The sequence below is a fragment of the Notothenia coriiceps genome, unplaced genomic scaffold, assembly GCF_000735185.1.
Source record: "Notothenia coriiceps isolate Sejong01 unplaced genomic scaffold, NC01 NC01_scaffold00000464, whole genome shotgun sequence".
Taxonomy (NCBI): Eukaryota; Metazoa; Chordata; class Actinopteri; order Perciformes; family Nototheniidae; genus Notothenia; species Notothenia coriiceps.
The window spans coordinates 90,371-114,767 of record NW_011333165.1 but is presented as its reverse complement, the minus strand read 5'-3'; the positions used below and the strand labels follow the sequence as shown (position 1 = coordinate 114,767).

At 42.6% G+C, this 24,397-nt stretch overlaps 1 protein-coding gene, 1 long non-coding RNA gene and 1 other non-coding gene across 5 annotated transcripts; 1 reads left to right on the top strand and 2 right to left on the bottom strand.

Annotated features, from left to right (window-relative positions):
* Positions 1–2,359: 2,359 nt before the first annotated feature.
* trnae-uuc (transfer RNA glutamic acid (anticodon UUC)) lies at positions 2,360–2,431 on the bottom strand. Its single transcript has one exon. It is a non-coding gene; the product is annotated as a tRNA-Glu (tRNA).
* Positions 2,432–2,762: 331 nt separating this feature from the next.
* setd1ba (SET domain containing 1B, histone lysine methyltransferase a) lies at positions 2,763–24,394 on the bottom strand. Of its 3 annotated transcripts, XM_010780344.1 has the most exons (19): positions 20,691–24,394; positions 20,110–20,226; positions 17,648–17,799; positions 17,328–17,426; positions 16,766–17,036; positions 15,791–15,912; positions 14,125–15,213; positions 11,117–11,863; positions 10,286–10,459; positions 10,088–10,181; positions 9,391–9,596; positions 9,216–9,288; positions 8,756–9,121; positions 7,442–8,668; positions 6,683–6,849; positions 6,469–6,594; positions 6,209–6,328; positions 5,626–5,763; positions 2,763–4,881 (listed from the first exon to the last, which is right to left on the bottom strand). In XM_010780344.1, exons 3-19 carry the CDS (start codon positions 17,783–17,785, stop codon positions 4,708–4,710), a joined length of 5,331 nt encoding a protein of 1,776 aa, XP_010778646.1. In that variant the 5' UTR covers positions 17,786–17,799; positions 20,110–20,226; positions 20,691–24,394; the 3' UTR covers positions 2,763–4,707. The 3 variants fall into 3 exon arrangements, with proteins under 3 accessions (XP_010778646.1, XP_010778638.1, XP_010778631.1); XM_010780336.1 differs by having other exon boundaries at positions 20,110–24,394; XM_010780329.1 differs by lacking the exons at positions 20,110–20,226; positions 20,691–24,394 and adding an exon at positions 18,035–18,210.
* Positions 18,512–21,769, top strand: LOC104953406 (uncharacterized). Its single transcript, XR_799216.1, has 2 exons — positions 18,512–18,823; positions 18,970–21,769. It is a non-coding gene; the product is annotated as an uncharacterized lncRNA (long non-coding RNA).
* Positions 24,395–24,397: the final 3 nt, after the last annotated feature.

Sequence of the window (24,397 nt, the reverse complement as noted above, 5' to 3'; positions counted from 1 at the left end):
TACCAACACTTTGGTTTCGATACCAAGTCAAGAATTAAGATTCCGATTATTTTTCGATACTTTTCTAAAAAAAGGGAAACAGTCTTAAATGTAATTAGTGTGCTTTATTTCACACCAGAACCATAACATAACACAAACTTTTAAACAATGAGAACAATAAATAAAATAAATAACAAGAATTCGTATTAAATACAAATAATACATTTCTTACAGACAGGCCTCGTGGTGTCCGTAGGCTTGCCCTCACTGTCAGAGATATAGCTAAAATACATCAAAATTTCGCTTCTGGCGTCTTTTTTGTCAACAAGCCGAGGCGCAGCAGCAGTTGCACTCCCACTTGCAGCCATGCTTCTCGTTTTCTCATGCTCTGGCAGCTAGCGCGTGCACGAGAGAGGGGAGGCACTTGAGCGTGCTTGAGAGGGGCGGGACTCCAGGCACGGCTGAGTGCAGGGATTGGAAGCAGAGCGCTGAACACACACGGCGGCTCTTATTAAAACGGCGCATTCTCACCGGAGTACTTTCCCCGTCATTCTTAAAGTACCGATACTAATGAAACGGATGAATCGTAACGTTTTTAACGGCAGGGTATCGCGGTATACCTTTCAAGTATCGGTACACCGTGCAACACTAGTCAGGAGTCAGTGTCTCTCCCCCAAACTCACACATATAGGCCTACAACTCGATATGAACTGAAGAGCCGCATGAAACTAGGCAAAGACCGCATGTGTCTCGAGAGCCGCGGGTTGGCCACCCCTGCAATAGACACTATCGCGGGCCAGCGATTTTTATATAGTCCACAATGCTAGTGGAGCACGCTCAGGTACTGCGGACCGCATAACGCTTAGCAGACTTTTCACGCTAACAAAGGATCACTTCTAGGCAGGGTTGGGAGGGTTACTTTGTAAATGTAATCAGTTAATCTGAATACATGCTCTGAAAGTAATCAGAATACAGTTACGTGTCTTAAAAATGTAACTTTTAGAATACTTTTGGAATACTTCCTTTTTTCATAACAGATGGGTATGTTTTGGTGAACAGGAGACACGTATTTTACTGTTTTAATGGCTTATCAAGAACTCAAACACAACATATTGGTGTCATTCTGGACAGCCCTCTCATCTGCACCCCACATAAAAAAACATCACCCGGACTGCATTCTTTGTACTGTCTTAAAACCTTTCCTTGGAATATGTTATGAATTGTAAGGTGTCCTTGGGTGCTTTGAAAGGCGCCCCTAAATAGAATGAATTATCATTATTATCTGAAACGATGTAATAACTTTTAAAACTTTTTCCATTCACTTGCCCCATGCATTCAGGAGCAGCAGGCCATTCACTTTGATTTGATCCCGTTATGAAATGTCATAATTTCGACAATAAATAAATGCTACATAAACGTTATCTAGCACATTTTAGCTAACCATCTCCGTTTCTAACTTTCAATATATTTTAAAAGAGATCTCTCTCATCTGCGTGCGGGGGCGGGGCCTCACAGACACCCTGCATCTGCGTGCTGCAACGCTGTGCAGTGTGCACACAGTTCTGCCGGTAATGTGTATTACATTTTGTGAGGAACATTTTCCACCAATAATTCCAATAAGTATTCCAAAATGTATTCACTTCAGGTTTACGAAAGTAACTGTAATCAGATTACTTGTTTTTCAAATGTAACGCCAGCTGAATACAGTTAGCCAACTTGATTTTTTAATTCTGATTACGTAACGCCGTTACATGTATTCCGTTACAACCCAACCCTGCTTCTAGGCTACTGTCCCGCAGCTCCTGCCTCTGTTGGACTCTGTTGGAGCGGGGCTACTGCTGTGGTGCGGCGTACTCTTTTCACAACGAAGGATCAATTCTTCTTCAAGGCAGGGAAGGTTTTGCAGTACGCAGTCTACTGACCCGCAGCTGCTGCCTCTCTGTTGGACTCCGGTATTCACCTTACTCACGAGACATTGTAAAAAAAAAAAAATGGGTGGGAGGCGAACGCAGTCACCACTCCGCCAACGCCAGTCACCCCCGTCGTGCGGGCCGGATGAGAATGTCTGGCAGGCCGGAAGTGGCCCGCGGGCCGCCAGTTGGTGGTCACTGCGCTAGACCATATGGGACGTCTTTTGTGTATTTTGTCAAATTTTTCGACACACTATACTGTGACTTTTTTCAAAAGGATTGACATACCATACCATGACTTTTTTTCAAATGTTTCGATACACCATTCCATGGTTTTGTTTTCACATTTTTCACACTATACTATGACTTAAAAAAAAATGTCTTACATATTGTTACGACCCGCCCTCTACTAGTGGTCGAATTTTTTTAGGACAGCTTATACTTTGATTATTTTTCCCCTATAAAACTTGTTCCCATACTGGGAGTCGAACCCGGAACACCTGGGTGAAAACCAGGAATCCTAACCACTAGACAATATGGGACATCTTTTGTGTCTTTTTTCACATTTTTCGACACACTATACTATGACTTTCTTTCCAAATGATGGACATACTATATTATGATTTTTTTCACATTTTTCGACACACTTAACTAATTTCAACATTATTTTTTTTACAGTGTGCCTATGTGCCAGGGTTGAGTCCCGGACTTATTCAACCCCTCCTTACATTTATGAAAAATCAACATCACTGACTGTCAGGGTTTACTTCAAATTGGCAACTACCAATACATAAAATCCATGTATAGCGAGTTTGTTCCTCACACATTTTTTGCTCCTTGGCCCATTAAAAACAACCACTGTTAATGGATGTATGCAAAATGCTTTATTTCCACTTTTCCTTTTTCATACATTTGTTGTGTAATAAATAGACATGAGAAACTGGCTGATCCTTCAATCCTCTTCCCATGCCGATTCTGCACCTTTTGTTTTTTCTCCACACCGCAAACAACTTTTCATAGAATTTACAAACAGAAAATAAAAAAAACAAAGCTTGACACAAGCTGAATTTCCTGCTACCAGCTCATCGCTCACCATTATGATACATTGATCTCTGAGCGGAGTAGCAAATCCCAGGGAACAAAAATATATATATATTTATATAGTATTCACAGTAACAGTATTTACACATTTGTCAGATTACAAAGCAAATAGGCAAAAAATGAAGACGTTTCCACAAGAAACAATCTTTCAAAAAGGGAGATGGTGACTTTTCCTGTACACAGTGGACCTTTTTCTTTAAATAAACAACCTTTTTAAACCCTCATTCCTTTTACAGATCCCTGAAAATATTTTTAAATACTCAGTCTTTGTTAAAAAAAAGAGAGAAAGATGCATCTTAAAAGTGTTTCCCCTGTGTAGATAAAAAAAAGCTTTAGATCTTCTGTACAAGTAGTATCATATACAATATAAACATCACTGGTGAAAAAAGAAATTCTCCATAAACTGAATGAAAAGCAATGACTTTACTTGGTCTTTAGGGGGAAATGATTGGCTGAGGGGATGCTAAGCAGAAGTGCAAGCCTTGAGTGCATTCACAAATAGTTTTTTTCTTATCTTAATGAGTTTATAAAGAAAGTACCGGCAGGAGCACTGCTGGGTTGTAGAAACACTTCAGTTTCGAAGGAAACATTGAACACTGGTGGAGAAATAAGTGTTGTAGTTGCAAAGGATACAGACATGAGACGGTAATCCCAGCTGAAACATCATGAAACGTTGATGAAAAAATAGGCAGCAATTCTTCTCACATGCATGTTAACACAGCTCCAGGCAAAGACTTTTATGTCCTTCTCCCTCCTGCTCAGGTTAAACAAAGACGGTTAAACATTCATATGGCACTTAAAATGAGAACTAACTTTTTCTTCACAAGCTGAAAACTTAGTTTAAGAAGTATTTTATAAATGCTTCCTAGTGGATGTTGACAGGAATTGCTTAAATATTCTCTTTCTTTTGCTCTGCGTGATTGAGCGGCCTTTTACTCGGCCTACAGGGGGCAGTGCACTCACATTCACACACGCTAAGCTATGATGAAAAATTCTCTCACACATTCACACACATACATATAGTGTCTTTGAAGAAACAAGCAAGAGGGGAACTACCTTAACAAAACTGGAAAACACTGGAATATCATTAATACATTTTTGCATGTCATCTTTGACTTGTTTTTGCATAAACTAATAGGAAGCAGCTCGATCCATAATTGGCTGGTGAAAGCAGGCATGATATCCAAATATTCCAGATTTATTCCAGATTTTGTGGCAGGATTGTCCAAGAGAACTGGTGCAGAGGAGGTAGGAGCGAGAAAACTGGGGGGGGGGTCATCCCGTCTGCTTAGGGGCCCAACCTGGTCCTCAGACAGAAGAGGAGTTCTCCTGGTGGGCTTGTGCGTCTTAACAGTGTTAGGTAGCAGCTGAACATGTGCTGTTGATTCCATGTACCTTGTGTGGTGTATGTAAAGCTTGTGAGACAAACGAGAGAAAGAAAATAAAGTGTAAACTGTACAAACCAGGGCTGGATGTGGAAGGATGTCATGCTGAATACTGTACCACAGGAGCAAATGCTGCACCAGCAAGTGTTTGAGAAAGTTTGACATAAAAAAACAATGGGTTTTTCATTTTCAAGAGCACCATAAATCGTAAACAATCTAGAGTTTAATCTGTGAGGAAACAAATGACTTGCAGGTTTCTTCTCCAAAACAAAACCTTCCCTCTTCAGTTCCTCAAAATGAAAAGGACAGAGAAGATGGAGCTCACATGGACGTTAATTCAGCGTTCCCCTGCAGTTCTCCGCCCCACACAAACAGGGGATCTTCTCGTCCTCGATGGGGAATTTGTAGTCGTAGGTGATCTCCTCGTTGACGTTAATGGGCTGCCTGGAGTAGATCACAATCTTCTTTTGAGATTCCACTGTGATGACCTTTGCGTAACAATTGGGCTGAAAGAAAATACATCATTCATTAGATTAGATTGTTTCATGATTGTGTTGTTAAAGATCTCCTATCATGCTATTGTTAGGCATATATTATGAGTCTTAGATATATAAAATTATATAAAAAACATGTCTATGATTTCACGTTTTGCTCAAAATACCAAACAGATCATGTATTTCGACATCCCTCATATCCCTCTATTTCAGGCTTGTTAGAGAACTGCAGGTTCGGGGGCCTTAGCTTGAAAAAAAAAAAAAAGAGAAGGCGGAGCTAATGCCTGCTCAGAATTCTACGAGATACAGATAAATGCTGCCGTGATTTTCTGAAACAGTATGGAGCTCAAATGCTTTTTCTCTTGCGGGTTTACCACAAGGTGATTTCCTTTCTTTTTTACACATACTCTCTCCAGTACAGGTTAGCTCTGAGTGTTAGCGATGCTTGCTAATGTAAACAAAGACCATATTACGTCCAAAACACGTCCATCATTGTTTCTGATAGCAAAGTTTCTGATAGGGCCGTGGGTCCATATTTCCGATATTACGTCATATCGGACGCAAATCTGGATCAGCTCCGTTGTACCCCCGTTTTTAGAGATTTAGGTACGGAGGAAAAGAGAGAGGGTTTTGCTTTCTGACACTTTGTGAGTTCCCAGACACACCGGGGACACATATTAATGTATAAAAGACATCAAAAAGTGCATTTTGCATGATAGGTCCCCTTTAAAGCTTGTGGATGGGGATGTTTCTTACATTGCAGCTGTGGTTGATGAAGCGGGCGAAGTTGCCACACTTGGTCGCATCTATGATGGTGTCGTGGTCGACGCGGAACATGTAGCTGCTCCCGATGCCTTCCTCCTCGTAGCGCTTCTCCCGCATGTCCGCAATCACCTGACAATGAAGGATGGTTTAAAAAGGTCTGAATGCTTTATAATGACACTTAATATTTATTTTGGCTAATAAAAAGTGTTTCGAGTCAGAGTTGCAATATTAAATCCACAAATATCCAACTTATTGAGAATCTATCATAGTATATTTAATGAAAATTGTAAGAAAATGCAGTTTATGCCGCTGAAATATTAAGACTTCCTGCTTTTCTGTTAATATCCGATTAAACTGAGTTCTCAACTGATAAAACAAGACATTTAAAGACACCACCTTGACTTTGAGAAACTAGGATGGGCATTTTACCAATTTATCCAACATTTTATAGAATGAAAATTGAATCTTAGAATAATCAGCAGATCTATGACTGATGAAAAATAGAAGCACATTTGTAACAAATAAATCATTGTTAATGTACCCACAAAAAAGCCACTAGAAACAAGCCTCTCACCTGTCGGATGTTCTGTCCGACGTACTCGATCACCATCTCATCAGCAGCGATGGGCTCCAGAGCAAACAGACCCCAGTCGTGGATGCCTGACCTGCAGAATCTGATCTTCTTCTTACGGAACTGAAGGAAGGAGCAAAGTGTCAGTTCACTTTTAAATTGCAATGAAGCCAGGTTGTCTTACTTTCCTTTTTTTTTCAATACCTAAACATTAGAGTGAATGAAACTGCCCACTGGAGTAAAGTTCATATTGCAGTGCTTACCTTTAACTGGTTGAACTTCAGAAGGTCGCTGTCACATGCGAACGAGGACAGCAGGCGGCGCTGCTCCGACCGCCGCTCAGAGCCAGCTCTGGTGGAGGCGTGGACCTGGGCGGGAATACTCATCCCCTGCAGAGAGGAGGAGGATTAGACATGTCCAACCACAGCAGGTTAACATGCGCATTGCCTCTAAAGTGTTTCCACAGTCTGTCCTCACCTGTGTGTCGAACGGCGGCTCCTCTGACTGTAGCTTTGAGCTCTGAAGGTACTTGATCTTGTCCTTCTTGTCGATCTTGTAGTATCCTTCACTCCGGGCGCAGCCGGTCATGTGATCCCTCATGCCGTCGTCTCTTCTCCTTTTCTTTATTCTTGGGATGTTGGTAGGTGCAGGGAGGTCAAGGAAGAAACTGAAACAAGGCCTCGGAGCACAGCTCAGATACCAAACTAGAAGGCTCCAAAGTTATTTAAAAGCGGCAACAAACATTCAACTGTTTGTCATCTTGCAATCTACTTATTTATCTAAATAGTTATCACCGCAATAAATCCTATTTAATTTTGTCTTAATGTACAATATTTACATTTTGTACTTGTATATATCATATTCTATTTATATGTATATAGACTTCTTGTGCAATTTTTATTTTTGTATTTTGTTATATATATTGTATCGTTGGAGGAGCTCAGGTCATAAGAATTTAAAGGCCATTTCTACACTGTAGCTTATGTGCATATGACAATAAAACCTTTGAATATGAATAAAGTTCATGTTTTGCCCACCAGAGGGGGCTGCTATGTGAAACACAGTCTAATAAGCAACTTTTAAAGAAGAAATGAATGCACTTTTGAAGTGTAATTTAGCTGGACTGATTTCTTAAAAACTTTTGTGGAGCAATTTTTAAATGAAAGATAATATAGATGAATGTTATTAATATTAACATTTGGAGTATATCAAACAGACCATAGCAGGAAAGGATATCAGGATGGTTGACCCAGAGCGTGTCGTTGAGCCAGTCGTTGCCGTTATCCTGCTGGAGCATCTTGTCGTAAGTGATCTGCAGGAGCCGTACGTCCTCTTCATCGATGCCTTCGTTCCAGATGTCGTACAGGATGGTCATTTCTTCAAACTCGGAGCGCGGGCTGAAGTACGGCCGGGGGGGCGAGGTGACGGGGGACAGGGTCTCCAGCAGCAGCTCCCCCTCGCCTCGTCGAGCCCTTCGCGCAGGTTTCACAACCATTGGTGGTTTTTCTTCATAGAAGCTGTCTGTGGAAGGCCGGACTGTCTTAGGCTTCACGTCTTCTTCCTGGAAGATCAGGCCCGGCCGGCCAGGGGAGTGGGCCGTGATCGTCTGTGTGGATAGATCTCCCAGATCTGCATCGTGGGGTAGATGATCATTTGACAACTCAGAGAAGGTCTTCTTGCCTTTGGGTCGACCAAGTTTCCTCTTGGATGATGTGGTGTCTGATGGCACCGGGACGTCCACGGTGAGACCCGCGGGCAGGTCTTCAGGGACTCTGGCTGAAAGCTCTGCCGACTGGTTGGGCAGGGCGCTGACGGGGGGCTCCTTGAAAACAGGTCTGTCATCCAGGCTCTCAGAGGATATTTTCCTATTGAAAGTCAGTGCTGTGGGGTCAGGGAAGACAGGAGTGAAGGTTAAATCTCTTCCTGGAGTGCGGGGGACTCCAACACTCAGGACGGGGGATTGTGCAGGGTAGGAGAAGGGACTACCGGGGATGTGAGGGGAGCTGAGCAACAGGCTGCTGCCCGTCAGGGGGGCCTCACTGCCGGGGGTGTTGGGCATCGTGTCTGTGCTCTGGGACTTGCCCAGACTTCGAGACCGCTCCGTCAGGTCTCTACCCGGCGTGCGGGGGAGGTCCTCATCTGTGGGGAGCCTGGGCCGCTGGGGGAAGTCAGGGAGGGGACCAGGGGGAGGGTGGAGAAGGGAACGACCTTCTACTGCCGGGAGAGGAGGGAGAGGGAGGTGCATTACAGATGCGGAGACAGATTTGGGGAGGGGTCGGTTAGCATCTACGGGGCATGGGGGTAATCTACCCGGGGTGCAGGGTACTTCTTCAGGCTCTGCTTTACCTTTGGCTTTCGTCTCCTGGTCGCTGTCGGGCAAGGCCCCGGTGGGGGTCGGGGGCCGAAGGATTGCTACGGGCTCCTGAGGTTCAGACTTCACTACGGGAATGTCTTGCTGTTTGACTACAAGATAAAATTATAATTAAATGTAACATCTGTCATAAATGAATGCTAAAAGAATACATGCAGAATAATGTAGCAGACGCTCACCTTTGGGTGAGGGTGGCTTCAGGTCCTCCGTCACCTCCTCCTCAGGACTGGGGGGTCTGCGTTTGACTTTACTGCTCAGCTCCTCCTTGCTCCTCCGCTCCTCCTTCTCCTCTGGCGGCGGCCCCGAAGGAGAGCTTGGCACCTTGGTCTCTGCCTTCTCCTCTTCATCAGACGACGATGTTGATGAGGACGAAGAGGAGGAAGAGGTCACTTTGCCTTTAGCCTCCGAATCTCGTGCTGACACCACCTCATCCCCTTCCTCCTCCTCTTCCTCCTCCTCTTCTGAGCTCAACTCGTACTCAGAGGAGTCTGCGCTTTCAGCCGACGAGACGGAGCTGGCCTTGGAGGAGGCAGAGCTCGCGGCTTCTGCAGGAAATCAGGGAGAAGAAATCCTGATTTACAGGAAATACACAGGGGGGAAATAAAACCACCAACTGTTGTAGGTTGATATTTAAAGTACCGTCATCAGATGAATCTGAGGAAGCGCTTTCACTGGAAGAGTCTTCATCATCACCCTCCTCATCGCCACTCGCCTGAAATACGATCACAGTGATGAGCAAGCGCACAAATATGCAATTTACATAATGTGAACAATCCAACACATACACAGTCAAAGCTAATATTTAAGGGCTTACTTTGCCTGACGACAGCCCGTCCTGAGTTTCCTCAGGCTCCTCCTCCCTGTCAGACAACGACTCCTCTTCCTTCCCTGAGGTGTCCAGCTCCTCCTCTCCCTCGCTGTCCAGCTCCAGTGGCCTCGAGGGCCGTCTCTTCGCCACTGCAGAATCGGCGTCCAGTTTGGAATCGTCGTTCGGGAGCTCGGCTTGGTCTCGATCCCGGTCTGAATAAAATAAGACACAAGATAAATTAGCTACTGCCAGAATGATATCGAGACACTGAAAAGCATATTTAACGAATGGAAGGCTCTGATGAGTGTAACAGCATCATGAGGTTATGTTGGCGAGAATGAGGGGTAGAGGACCTGTGGTTCTAGGAAGTTGGGAATACCTGACCTCTAACTAGTAGCCTGACTGTAGGACTCTCACAAAAGGGACTTTGTACAATTATTCTAATCAAGCATCATTTGCTGTTATTATTTTATTTTATGATCGCTGTAGTGTCTGATTGGTAATCTTACAACTTTGTATTTTTCAGTTTTCTTTTAACCAGGAACACTTAACTAACTGACCTTCCTCTTTCTGTATGCTGTACCATGTGAGCTATGTACCATGTATGTTCATAAATAAAAACTTTAATAACAAAAAAATTAGCTACGGCCGATTTTTATAATATAAAACTGAGTGGGAGTGTATAAACCAAAGAGAGAGTCACCTTCATCCTCCAGCTCGTCATCCACTGGAGTGGAGGGCCGGGCTCGCTTGCTGTCTCCTGCTGCGGCAGCGTCAGGCGGGTCCTTCCTCTTCACCTGAACACAACATGCAGCCATTAAACACCAGCAGAGCACCTGGTGGGGCAGAAAAGGAGCCGCCCTCTTCTCTGTGTTTACTAAAAGAGACATGTCAGGCTTACCTTGAAGGAGGGCAGGCGGATGGCCCCTCGTAAACTGATTCCCAAGCCCATTCCCTCGTAGCCCAGCCCCTCGCCCTTGTTCCAGTTTTCCAGCAGACTTGAACCCATCGTCTCTTTAGGTTTGGGTTTTTCTTCCTCCTTCCCCTCCACACCCTTCACTGGAGTCAAAGATACCTAGGGGAAGAGATGATACATGAAGCTGGGTAGTAATTGTATCAAAGATCTACTGTATTATACTGAAAAATGGCCTCCAGGTCAATATAATGAAACACTTGCTTATGGTTATTTACATCATCAGTTAATCAGTCAATTATTTTTCCCTATTCATTTTAAATGATAAGAAACCCAGACGTTTAAATGTGATACGATGCTAAAGGGTGAAGAGCAAGAAAGCCTCCCATGTAACAATATGAAACCAGTGAATATTTATCATTGGAAAATGTCAATCAACTGATTATAACAATCACACACTCTTTGATCAGAGCGTCATCATCACAATGCGTTTACAACATTAGCTTTTTTTCAAACTATTTGACAGTATATAACCCACTTTTCAAAATGTTTTTTGAACTTTTTTTCATTCATTAAATTCTTTCAGATGTAGATGTAATGGAATAGTACTCAGCCAAAGCTAAACTACTTAGAAAGATTGTTGTATTATTATTTGTCATTTATATTAGATCTCTATTGTTAGTCAATTAACAATGAAATAAATATCGGCTGATTAATGGATAGTGAAAACAATCATTAGATGCAGACCTAGACATTATCAGTCTGTTTAACCAAAGATTGCGTGTGTGGATACAGGCTTCTGTATTAAATGTTAAGTACCTTTGCCGAGTGCTCCTTCTTTTCCCACCAGTCATCAAAGGCTCTGAAAGCCACCACCTCCACCATTTTCCGGTTGAGGTCCCTCTTCATGATGGCCTTCAGCTCCTTGACAATGACCAGCAGCACACCGTCAACAGTGGCCTTGTGGGGGTCCTCTTTTTTAGTATCATATCCAGGAGGAGGAATAGTAGGGTTAAACTTTGGTATACTGGGATTCTGCCATTCCTGTCCGGGTCCTGCCGGTGCTGCTGCTGCTGCTGCATCGCTAGCAGGCGTAGCACCCATAGACAGAGGCACGTAGGGTGCAGCGTACGGCCCCGAAGCACCACTGTCTATATAGTGTGGATAAGGAAAGGGTCCTCGAATCTGAGCCATGCGACTCAACATCTGCTGCTGCATTTGGAAGGACATGGGCACGGTGCTCCACTGCTCCCACCGCAGGCAGTTCATCAGCTCCATCTGCACCAGGGGCATCATGCTGTGAGCAAAGGGGCCCATGGGGTGCAGCATGTGGTGAGGCACACCGGTGAGGTGAGGGTGTCCCGGGACGGCAGAGTGAGGCGGCAGGTGGTGATGGGAGAGTTGGTATCCGGACTGGTGCTGGAGGTAGGGCGGAGGGAGGGCGATGGTCTGCATCTCCGACACAGCAGAGTTCATGACGATGCCTTTACATTCTGCACCCTCGATGGGGGTCCCGGGCATCTCGTCGTCAGAGATCTCCATGTCCTCCCCTGACGACTGGTGACCCTGTGAGGAAAGGAAGAGACGGTCAGCACTATGCAAGGTTCAAATCTTTAGCTGACCACTTAGCAAACCCCTTCCACTTTTGATAGTGTTTGTTACAGGTTTCAAAGAGTAAAACTCAAGCACTCAAAAAAGACACTTTATAAGCCTTTGCTACCTCATGTAAGGGTTCATATAAATGCAAATGCAATACAACTAAGTTGACAGGATTTGTTTATACCCACAACAATCAATGTCTATCGACAGTTTTGTTTGTTTTCCCAGGTGTTCATATTAACTTTGCATAAATTGGCCATGATTATTAAATTCTTGCTAAATTCCAGAGTAAGGGAATCTGCTTGTATAGCTTTGAATGACAAGTGCAAAACATCTTAAATTGTGTCAAAGTCCTTTAAAATACAGTGAACCTGTTTGCATTTACCAGTGAGTACAGTGATAGAACAATCTGGAGACCGATTGCAAAAAAGAATCTTGAGAACCAAATGATTAAATTATCCCTGGATATGTTTTACATTAGAAAGTCAAGTTGTCATGGCAAATTCAGCTCTTTTACTTTCTCATTCAGGGTTAGGGTCTGCTCTGTCTGATTTGAGACGCCAGGAGACAACAAGATTGTTTCATTTCAAATATACAAATATTTTAAGTTTACATAAATAAGTGTTGATGAAACATAAGTTGATATTGGAAATAAAGCATTTTCCTAACCTTGAGAACTTTCAAGACTTTTGAATGAATCGTGCCGTGAAGACTTTGAGATAAGGCTTAAAAAGCTCAGAGTGGACCTTGAGACAAGATTTTTTTTGTCAAACTGCCCCTTTAGCTTGATCATAATTGAATGGGTATAGTTTGACATTTCGTTAAAATGGTTATGATATAATACCTGAGATTTAGAAACCATACCAAAGCAATCTTGTTTTCTTGGATGCTTTACTTTGAGAAATAAAATATGTTTAAATGCAAGCAGCCTTACAATAACTGTGCCTGAATAAAATGTTTTTTTATTTTATTAGTATCATACCCTGATCAAAACAAACCTACAGCAGTAGTAGTAGTAGTAGTAGTAGTAGTAGTAGTAGTAGTAGTATTAGTAATAGTAGTTCAGCAGCCCTTAGGACTGACCAGTGAATAATTCAAGATAAGAGCACACATTTATTTATGTGCTGTTCTGAGTTCAAAGTTTAGTATTTTCCAACTAGCAGGCTGACCCATGTTATTCAACTTGTTTCCAAAGAGAGCTGCTTGCCCTCGTGATCAAACTATTCATTCCTAAACCATAATTGAGGATGTGAATGCAACACTTGTAGCATTGAACAAATCAGCATTTTACTCCATTTCCTGCTGTTCATTATCATAAAAAGGATATCTGGTAGAACTGCAGGGATGAAACTAAGCAGAGTAAGCTCAGCATGGGAGTGGCGATGTTATACAAATGACCTGTTTGCCATGCTTGCTTTGTGATAACTAGAAATGTGAGACATGAGACGCTGCAGCCAATCCTGACTGTCAGGCTCTGCAGAACCAGGAAGTGTTGTGTTGAATGGGGCTAACTGCCAAACTGTGTTTTCCTCCGTGTGAGTGTGTGGTTAGTGTTAGAAAGAGGAAACAAGAGTTGTTAATTCTCCAACAGCAGAGCACTGCTCTTATTTCTCCTTTCAAACGATGGTGTTACAATGACTTTAAAACAAGGGAAGCAGCTTCTTATGAATGTGAAGGTATTTAAGTTTGAGAAACATTTTTCATAATTTATGACAACTTTTAACCTGTGGTGATGGTAATTTTGACTTTTTATAAACATATTAGGAGGATAGCATTTGTATGACTATTAGCAAAAGGAAGTCTTTCATGGTGTACCTATTATTAATATAAAGATCATAAATGTACTCTACAATAAATAAACACACAGCAGTGGGTTAACTCTTTTGTTTAGCCGTCATACACAGATAGCTGTGCTGTGGGATTAGAGCTTCCTCTCCAAGGCATAATAAATAGAAATGAAACAAAAGGGAGAGTTTACTACTACCGACCTGCACTGAAACTAGACATCACTTCCTGTGTCCTCGATGTAACCGTCACAGCTGTGAGTAAACACCAGCAGCGTGTCTTTATCAACTAACCAAGGCTATCAATACAAACTCATTTGAGCTACACTTGACAACTTGTTGTGCTTCTTCCTGTGTAATGTAACCACATGAATACATGCATATTTTTATTTTCATGTACACATACGTTTCATGTAAATAGAAAGTCAAAAATATAGGTCTTACCGTTTCCATTTGATCAGTCGGAGTGTGGCATCGAAAATGCCTATCGTTGAGGTCACTGTTGCTCATCTTCTCCGGGAGAGGAGAACTGATTCTCTTGATCAGGGAGGCAGTTCCGGGAATTGGCTCTTCATCTTCCGAGTCTGGCAGTGGGGTCGGGCTGATATCCTCCAGGCCTGTACTACAGGGACGGGAGTTTTGCTTGCCCCCCGTGTAAGGGGGAATTGGGGATAGCTGAGAGGACGAGGAGGAGATGGGACTCCCCTCCATCCGCACCTCAGTGTCCGAGTCTCGCTCCTCCAGGAACGGCAGTTTTGTCCTTTTCTCCTTTAGGAGCATCTCAATGCGAGAATCCAGGCTATTGCGCTCTAGGTCCAGCGTGGGGGAGCCAGGTGAGGGGCAGTGCTCTGGGGTTTGAGGAGGAGGGGTGGTCGGGTGGGGAACGGGCTCCGGCGGGGGCTCTGGGATCGGAGGAGTTTCTGGCCTCTCCTTGACGGGCAAAAAGTCAGTGGCAGCTGCGGGAGGCGGCTGCGGAGGTCGGAGGTACTCCCCCTCCCTCTGGGCTGGGTGATGGAAAGCAGGCTCCGACGGGGGGAACGCGGGGGGCAAAGGAGCCTGATAAGGCGAGAAAGCGGATTTGAAGTTGGGCGTAGCAGGGGGAGGCGCTGTGTATGCGAAGGTGGGGGTGGAAGGTGGAGGTTCAGGTGGGGTGAGTTGGTGCTGTTTGAAGGGAGCCTGATCCGACGCGTTACCCCGGAACATGTTGCTGCGGTACTTAGGCCTCTCCGGTCTGCGGTTGTACGCATCCTGGAACTTACTCTCATGTCTGCGAGATTTGTAACTTCCGGAGTTCTCGGCCCGGCTCGACTGGTACGCCGGGGTGGACTGCCGACTGGAGAAATTGGAGTCTTGAGAGAACGGCGTGCCAGTCTGCCGAGGGGTGTGAGGGGTTCCCTGGGACTGGGGGGTGTCCTGTCTCAGGCTGGAGTAGCCCGTCTCCTGGGACAGAGGAGTGGTGGAGCTGCTGGGTGGCAACGCTCCTCCAGCAGCAGACACACTGCTCTCCGACAACCTGCGGATGGGCTCGCAGGCCTAAGAGGAGACAAATGGGATCGGGATTAATCAGTGAGCACAGGCGAACATTAACACCACTACCATCAAAACACACGATAAAGGTAATTAGGTTGTTACTTTAAAGATACTGTGTGTACATTTGCAGGTCTCCCTTGATAAAGAGATCTATGATATCAAGGGACCAATCTGGTTAAATAAAGGTTTGAAATGAAAGGAAATGCACTCATGACGATTTCTGCCAAATGTTAATTCTCGGTGTGTGTACTCCTGCTTTCTTTTATAAAGCAGACAGTGAATAAGAGCATCGAGGCAATGCCTGGGGGATGTTGTGCTAAGAGGCCAAAGTGCATGTTTCAGTGGCTTTGTGATTTCAGTCCACAGGCAATGCTCTGGACAACATTTCCTCTGCTCTACTCCACCACCTGCTGCACTGATAACATGGATTACAGATAAGGATGTCAGCTAAGGTTGGTATTTGTATTCTATTCAGCAACACTTCAACTCACTAGAATGTACTATGTCATTGAATAAGTCTAAACAAATGTAACAAAACCACTAAAACAAATATTTTGCATATTGTTAGACAAGTATTTACCAGTAAGGCTTCTGCCAGGCTGCGAGGGGAGACTTCTCTGACCTCCTCCCCACCAACAGGCAGGGTCAGCGGGGTGTAGCTGCCATTCATCAGGAGCTGGAAGTACCTGAGGCGATTCTCACCTGCAGATTAGAAAACATGCATGGGTATGAGGCCAAACCTATAAAACAGGCCCTAATGCCAGCATGCTTTATTCCAACTAATCTTAAACTTAACCAAAATGTAAACATTTGTAGTTACATGCCGTTTCCTTTCCCGAGCACACAGGAGCATTACAAACTAATATCAAAAAGTGGTATCCATGGTATACTGAAAATCTTAACACAATTAATAAGGTTTATGTGGTAAACTCTTTAAGTAACACATGCAGTTGATGCTATAATAAAATGGCCCAAACATGTTTTAATAGATTTAACTATAAAAAAGAAAAAGATACATTTGTGGGAGTAATTCAAGAGGATAAGCACTTGTGTAGGCAAGAAAAAACTATACACATTGTAATTAAAATCAGTCAGTATTTTGCAGATTAACTCAACCCAGATTTAAAACGGTTGCCAGTCAAACAATAAATACTGTATTGTCTTAAAAGGAGTTAAAAGTGGCTGTTGTTCATTAATAAGAAGCAAATAGATCATCTTATAAACTCAAAGGGGATTTCACTTAGGAAGTAAATGAAGTGGGAAGAGAATTCTGACTGATTGTTTTCTGTTTGTTTGTTTACAGGTCTGAAATGATGCACACTGGGAGTACACAGCACCGTCAGCGCTGGTCTTGTGGGAGCCGCTTACATTCAATGAAATTCAATTATCCCAACACAACACACTACACACGTGACTGCTGTCATAATAATTTTTAAAACATGGCAACAATACATTTTTAAATACATGTGGTGTTCTCCTGGTGCAGAGAACATGCTCGTTCGTGCAAAATGTGGGTTACTCAGCTTTTCATCAGACTGACTGAATCACTGTTTACCTTTCGGGTCCAGCTCCACGTGGATGAAGTTTCCCATAACAGACGTCTTGTGAAGCGACTGCACAGCCACTTTGGCAGCTTTCACGTTCTCAAAAACAACTTTAGCAATCCCCAGGTGCTTCTTATTCTTCGGATTGTACAAGATCTCGACGTGCTCGATTTCTCCAAATTTTTTGCACATGTCGCTAAGAAATCCTTCCCTGATGTTGTCGTTCAGCCTGGCGAATGTCACCTCCTTGGGAGGCACAGCGCCGATATAACACTCATCGATCTGGAAGAAGAATGAGAGGAGTTAGAAGAGCTTCGTGTTGCACCATGTGGGGCAATTTCGGACAGCTGAGATAAGAACAACAGTGCCAGAGTAGTTGCGATTAACATGCAGATCCAGTAAGCCCACTGCACGTATCAGATTGTGCATGTTATTTTGGTTTTAACAGCCCGTCCAACATCATAATTTCCCCCGACATCCAGGAGATGAGCAAGGGGGGTGTGTCTAAAACTTTTGACAGTCACCCTTTTCCTCAAGGAAAACTGGCATCGTGCTTTCTTTCAGATATTGTACCTTAAATGTCGGCACCGGGAGGTCGGTCTCTTTGTATTTAGTCCAGAGACGACCGATCCTCGGGTCTCGGACCATGTCCACCGGTGGCATCCCGGGGTTCTGCAGGAGAGGAGGGGGAAACGCATGATGTTATCCATCTAATCTAAAACTTTACAATAACTTGTTGCAAAGTAGTTTCACACAAACCAGTGTGAATGAACAACTCCGTGCAAGATGCTGGAACACACCGGTCAACACAGACCACATTGTAACTTATCATGGAGGTCGGCTACTCTGTTCCTATTGTAGCCGTTTCGCCGCGTCAAATACGTTCCACTTACGGGCATGTTGAAAGTCAGCCCATCGTAACGATACAGTTTGTGGGATCCCTTCTTCAGCGCCGGGTCGATGATCAACTTGTAACTTCTGCAGTGGTGGCCCCGCTTCTCCGCCGAGCCGCAGCCGGGATGACTGTCCATGCCGTTCGCCAAACCTGAAACGACAGGCAGCGACAGGGAGAGAAGAGCTATCGTGAGCCAACGCTTAAACACGGTCCCGTTACCAGCCCCCAACACTTTAAACCAGACAAACGTTACAAATGCATGGCTTTGGTGGTAGGGGTAACCTAAGGTAGCCTAAGTGAGAGAAACGGGATCTAGCGTGTATCCCAGTTACGGAAAACAGGCTTTAGGAGGGCTGGAGAAAGAGGAAAAAAAGAACAAGCTTACTTGAACTCTGCTTTCTGCCATGGTCCTCGTTCAATCTGTATTTCTCCCCTGGCTTGGACATGGTTCGTCCGATCGAGATATTTTCTTTAATTGATGAAAAGACGAAATCGCTTTCCTTTCGCCGCTTACATTACATGATTTAGCTTGAAGAATACTGCCTCCTTTTCGGCGAGAGCCAACACATATTGTGTGCCTCTGGTCTGTAGCTTCTGTCTCTCCCACAATACACCGCTAGGCTTGCCCAACGCTGATGCTAGCCGCACTTTCGCCAGAGTTTTATTTTTTATTTCCACGGGTTATTTTTTAATGATATTGATTTCTAAAAAAAATGTGGATGTTTTATAAATGCACAGTCAAAAACGTTCGTATGCATTTATATATATTAGTATATGACCGGTAACTGCCTTGTGTCTCTAAACCTCTAAACCATTTTGTGTCGAATCTGCTGACTGTATTTACCCAAATGGCAAACACAAGATAGACACAGGGGCAATATTCTCAACTGACACTAAAAGGCCATTAAAAAGGATTTGGACGAAGGTTTTTGTGTAGTCGTTGAACAATTAAACCATATCGGACTATATATGTGAAGGAAAACAAACACATGGGGACTCCGCGGATGTAGAGACAGAAGATGACAGCGAATGGGACATGTCTCACACAAAACTTGGCTGATAAAACGTTGAAGTTAATTGCGAGGCTAACGTTTATATCCGTTGGAATGCGGCGGTGTGTTACGTTGTGTCAATTTTGTAATCCAGACCAACAAACTAGTGCCAAACCGTTGTGGTACGTGCTGGCTTTTAAACAAATATTAACAACCCGTGGAGCTTTTATATGTGTTATCATAGCGCTTTTCATTTTTTAATACCATTTGCGAGACTTATATTGTCGCCTAAAGTGGATTTAGTTTGACATTGCTTGGTGTTTTGCAGTGATCGGGCAATTGGCTGGTTAACAGCGGCAGCTCTGGCGGGCCAATCAGAGCGCAGCAGCAGAGGAGCTGTCTGCTATTAGAGGCACGGCTCAGGAGTCCTTCAACAGAGAGCAGAGAGAGGGGGCCGAGCGCTATCGGCAGCCATTTTCCTAAAACAGGACTCAATGGCCTATATGGGTTTCCTTTGTTCCAAAAGGGATCTTACACTTGATTTCCTCATCTCTCACGGACTATGATAAAACTATGATACCTCCTTTTAAAGGATTGAGAAGAAGGAAGATTATGTACTGGATGTAATACCCTGTGACATCTTGAGCCTTTTTTCCTCTGCCTGGAATCCATCTTTGTCTTAACTAGGTCATGGCACACCCATATACTAGTATTTATATTTCTTATGTGAAAAGAAACCAAATGTTTTGAATAAACAGCTGTATGATATTTGGAGATGTTAAGTTAATGGGAAACACAGTTAAAGTGACCATGTGTCTGGCAATGCACTTATGGCCTTGTGATATGCTTAGCAATAAGTAAGTTCAACTTTTTTTATCAAAATTTAAAAGAAGGCTAATGTAAAATGTGAGGCATGCATTTTCTGTTATCAAAAGTGTTTCTGTCAATGTATTGATTGAGCTATCAATTTACTCACAGAAATGTTGGCATTTGTATTCTACAACTTTATTTAATATGTTCACTGGCATGCTGACATATAGATAATACAGTTTATATACTGCTCGTCCTCAGATGACAGAGAGCAGGCCACGGATAACTAATGGCCTGTTGCTTAACAGTTTATTGTGCTGCCTTCAAATTTGAATTTTACGTTATTTTGTTTGAGTAATGACTTTAAACACTTTCCTCTCACAACAGCAACGGTTAAAAACCCTGGTGTGTTGCACCCTTCCTTCAGCTGTGGAGACAACTTCAAGCTCGATTAGGTTTGTGCTGTCCAATTGCCATTTAAGAAGCAAATGCGTCCAAAGTGTAATCGTCGGCTTGACCTTGCATCAAGGGTGCATTTAAAATGTCTTAACAAGCCCAGTAAGGTAGCGTCTTTTTTTTTACTTAAAAAAACGCTTTTTAAAAAAAAAACTTAAGAGGAAACAGATGGAGTGAAAACTCTTATGGTGAAAATATTTACCTCAGCACTTTGGTGAAATGCAGTTAACAGGCCTAAACGCAGGGATAGGAGGAACGTTTTCAGCTCCATCTTCGGATCCTCTAATAATGGCATTAATAAGGGGTGGGATAGCGTCTCCTGAAAAGGAAGGAATCCATTAGCAACGAAAGATAGAGGAGAGCTCTTTTGAAAACTTTTTGATCAGTGCTAGGCATTGCCTCTCGGCCAGCGAAAATGCATCTTCAAGCATCATCTGTGTGGGCAATATGCAAACCATCTCCTCTATCTCTCTCTCTCTCCTTGAAGACAGGATTGCAGTCAAGTATAACCTCTTCTATTTCGACATTTCTTACAGAGCTACATCATGTTTAACCACAAGGAAATGTTGTTTTTGAAAGGTAATGGATTTTGAGCTATTTCTCTTAATATGACAGTTTGTAACATGTCTAACTAAATGTAGCCTGTCATTATATAGGAAAGACAACCTGCACAATAGATAGCCTAACTGTGGTTACAACGTTTCCAGCAAAAATATATTTTATATACTTTTGTAAAAAAAAAAGAACTGTAACCCATATGTGTTTGATTAATTGTAAACTCACAGTTAGAACTCAAAACATGTAATCCAAGGCTTAAACGAGCAAAGGAATGTTATGGGAGCGAAATCTGCTAAATATAACTGCTTGCCTTTGTCCAAAAACACCTTTTTTGGTGGTAGCCTATGCAGGCTACACTTGTTCAATGGTTTCTCTGCTGTTCTCTTGTCTCAAAATGGCTTCTTTACAGACAAAGGAGAGCGCTGTGCTGTTAAATGTTGCTGCGCCATAACTGGGAGAGGCTCGGAGGCTGTACTCAGAGAGGGAGCTTAGGTTTTTTTTCTCGGTGATGCAACAGGAAGTCTCACAAAATTGTACAAAGGAGTGTTGTTTTTTTACGGGTGTACTGTATGTATAAGAAGAAGTAAAATAGACTTAATGGAAGGAAACGTAATACAAGTGGCGTGATCAGGCTGAGTGGTTGCCGGGCTGCCTCGCCCTGCCAGCGGCATGTAATCCGAGAGCTCTGGACGGTTGCCATGGGAGCTCGAGCGAGTTGCTGCTCCCCCACACTGCCATATAAGGTCATCAGGAATCCACTGCAGCAGTGGAATAACACGGGGGAGGAGGCTTCTGTACGTGCACTATGGCTTCAGACAAAGACCGGAGGATAACGGGCGTTTCAGTGCTTCAGAGCAGGACAAACTAACAAACAAAAAAAGCGATTTTTATCGTTTAATCGGCAGAGGAGTTCAATTTTAGAATCGATGTATTTAGCTGCGTCACTAATGTGCCCTTTACGCACTCCATTCTGGTGCGTGAGCGTCTTTTACGCCCTCCCCTTTGGTGTGTCTATTTGCTTATGAGAACACACAATAATGTAGTACTAGTCGGTGTGTCGGAGGCCTGTTTTTCTTGTTCACTCCTAGCTCGGGGCTGCCAAGTGCGCGCATTTGCAGGTCACGAGGCTGCAGACAGCATTCCTCTCTGTCCAACCCTGCTTTATTTCTACACCCCACCCCCCAGTGCAAATGGAGACAGAATAGTGAAGAAGGTTTTATGTTTGTGTGTAACAAAGGTGAACATTTTGCGTTGAAAACAGCCAATGAGGTTATTTATAGGCCTTTTGTTTAAAAAAAAAAAAACTCCCTGGTGGGTTGCGCCATTCAGCTTTGCGCGCCGCTGACAGACTGGAATATTCCACACAGAGGATTGGCCTCTCTCTTCTGCAGGACAGCTGTCTCTTTGCACGGCGAGAAAAACTACTTTTGACAATTGATCTTGGTTTATTAATTGATGAAAATGGGCTATACACGTATGGATATTTTACACACCTACAGGACAATTTAATACCTTTTTTTATGTGAGTCATGTACTGAATATCTTAGGCTGCCAGTTTCACCTTGTAAGTCAAACAAGCACTCTTTTTTATCATTATTATTATTATTATTATTCTACAGTAATTTGTTATAGATTTGATTACACTTGACCGTGTTGTGGGATATAGGGCACATGAGAACGTCTCATTATGTCTAATCCTGTGGAGTCAGAATAGCCTGGCAGACTCTTTCTATCTTTCTTTGTATGCCCAGCCTTTTATGGGCTTCTGATGGATTGTTGACTGAATCAAATCAGGTATCCTCTGTGCTTTGTGTATTTTTACACTGGCTTATTCAAGGATTTTTCATTCGTGGTACTGTATTTAATTATTTTCAAATCATTGTCTTTTCTTCTTTCCAGCTCTTAATTATTTGCATGTCTACTGTATTATTAGTGTAACCTTCTACAGCATGCTTTGTAACTTTAAATGACAATATAATACTATGTCTGTGTGAGATTTTTTAATAAATATAGTATAAACACTTTTTATGTTTTATTGGTGTCAAAACTCAAGCAAGTTGCTGTTATTTGTATTATGCATAGCAATTGTTTCCACTTATTAGGATTTAAGGCCCATCTTACAAACATCATTTAAGTCAGTCATGTTAAATTAGATGCATATACTTCTCTAAAATGGGCTACACAAAAATCACCAACCATACTGCAGGGTGTCTTAACTGTAGGACCAAATTCCCAAATAAAAAGGTGGAATTCCCTTTCTGGCTGTAAATGTGTGTTTTCAGGGAAAATACATTAAAGATGACATGTCTTATATTAATCAAAGTAAATGGCAGTGTCAGCTCATCCTCTTAAAGGGACAGCTTGCTAACAAACTACATATTTTCCCACTTGTGACTAATGAAATGTAACCTTTAGAATTCACTTAAGAGCTTACCTCAGTTTGAGTTTTGATCATTATTTTATGTGAGATCAAATTCTCCATACCAGATAGAAGATTCATTTTAAATGCAACATTATTGTGTTTTCGAGTGTAGGCTATTTCCCTATGCTGTGCTTTATCCTGACACTCTGTATTTCTGTAAAAGCAATCATTCACTTTGCTGAAACATATTCCCAAACCTAATGTTAAACTATCTTCTGCACACATTACCCATGAATACTCCCATCAACCAGTTGTATTTGGTGTCCAGTAGTAACTTAAAGGCAAATTGACTGGATGTATTACATTACAGCATGTGTAGTTGCTCATGATCATGAGATACATCACATCTGGCTCAACCATCTTTTAACCACTGATAAGATGTTCTTCCTGCCCTAAAGCAGCCATCTGCCTCACACACTCATTTGAAAAAACAGGATGTACATGTATCTCTTTACAGTATTGTAACATATTGTACGTCTTAATTGTATCTCCAAACAAGTCACTTCATTTTTCTAATTTAATTACTTTGATGCTGGATAAAGATGTCCGCTCATTGCACCCTGGGACGAGACAGAATAGTATATCCTGACGCCCCAATCTGTGATGTCACTGCTATATTCAGCCATTCAGACTGAACAGAGAAATATGACCGACATATTGCTTGTAAATACCCCTGAGGACACAAAATGATCACAATAAAAGGAAAATTCATGGATTGAACATGGTCGAATAATGTGCTTTTTTACTAATTGCATGACAAAATTCACCACACTGGTTGCTGAAGGTTTCATAATCATATTATGGATCCAAAAAATAAAGATTTTGTTCAGTTTATATTTGGTTTCTCATGAAGAAAAGTAAGAGTATTTCAGGTAAATTATCATGACCATGAAATTCAATGTATACAATTAATTAAATATCATAAAATTAACTCAAACAGCCAACAAAAAAACGGCATCCAGGTATAAAATATTTGAAGAATTTGAGAAAAATAAGGGGGCATTTATTGATTATGAGCACTTTACATGTGTATTGACGTTTTATTTAAATATAATGGTTGGTAAAAAGGTGCTTTTATAAATGTTCAGAATATTTATATAAAACCATATATCTCTTTTTGCATATTTGTGTACATAATAATAATCCTATCTAATTTGTTCAGCCTTACGGCCTTTTAGAGCAATGCAAAATAAGTCTAATTCCTTATATGTGTACATGTACTTGGCCAATAAAAGTGCTGATTCAGATGTTATTGTTTGTGATTCATTTGGAGGAAGAACGACTGGCCTTTTACCCGTATACATTTCTGAGAAAGCAAGTTCCCACTAGTACAAACCTCTAAGAGAGGAACAGGGCACACACCCAGTGCACTGTCATCAGAGCATAATACGTTCATGACTTCACAGATAAAAAACCGCCTGCTGATTTCACTTCTGCATTAGATGTGAATATTCACAGTTTTATCTCACACACACACACACACACACACACACACACACACACACACACA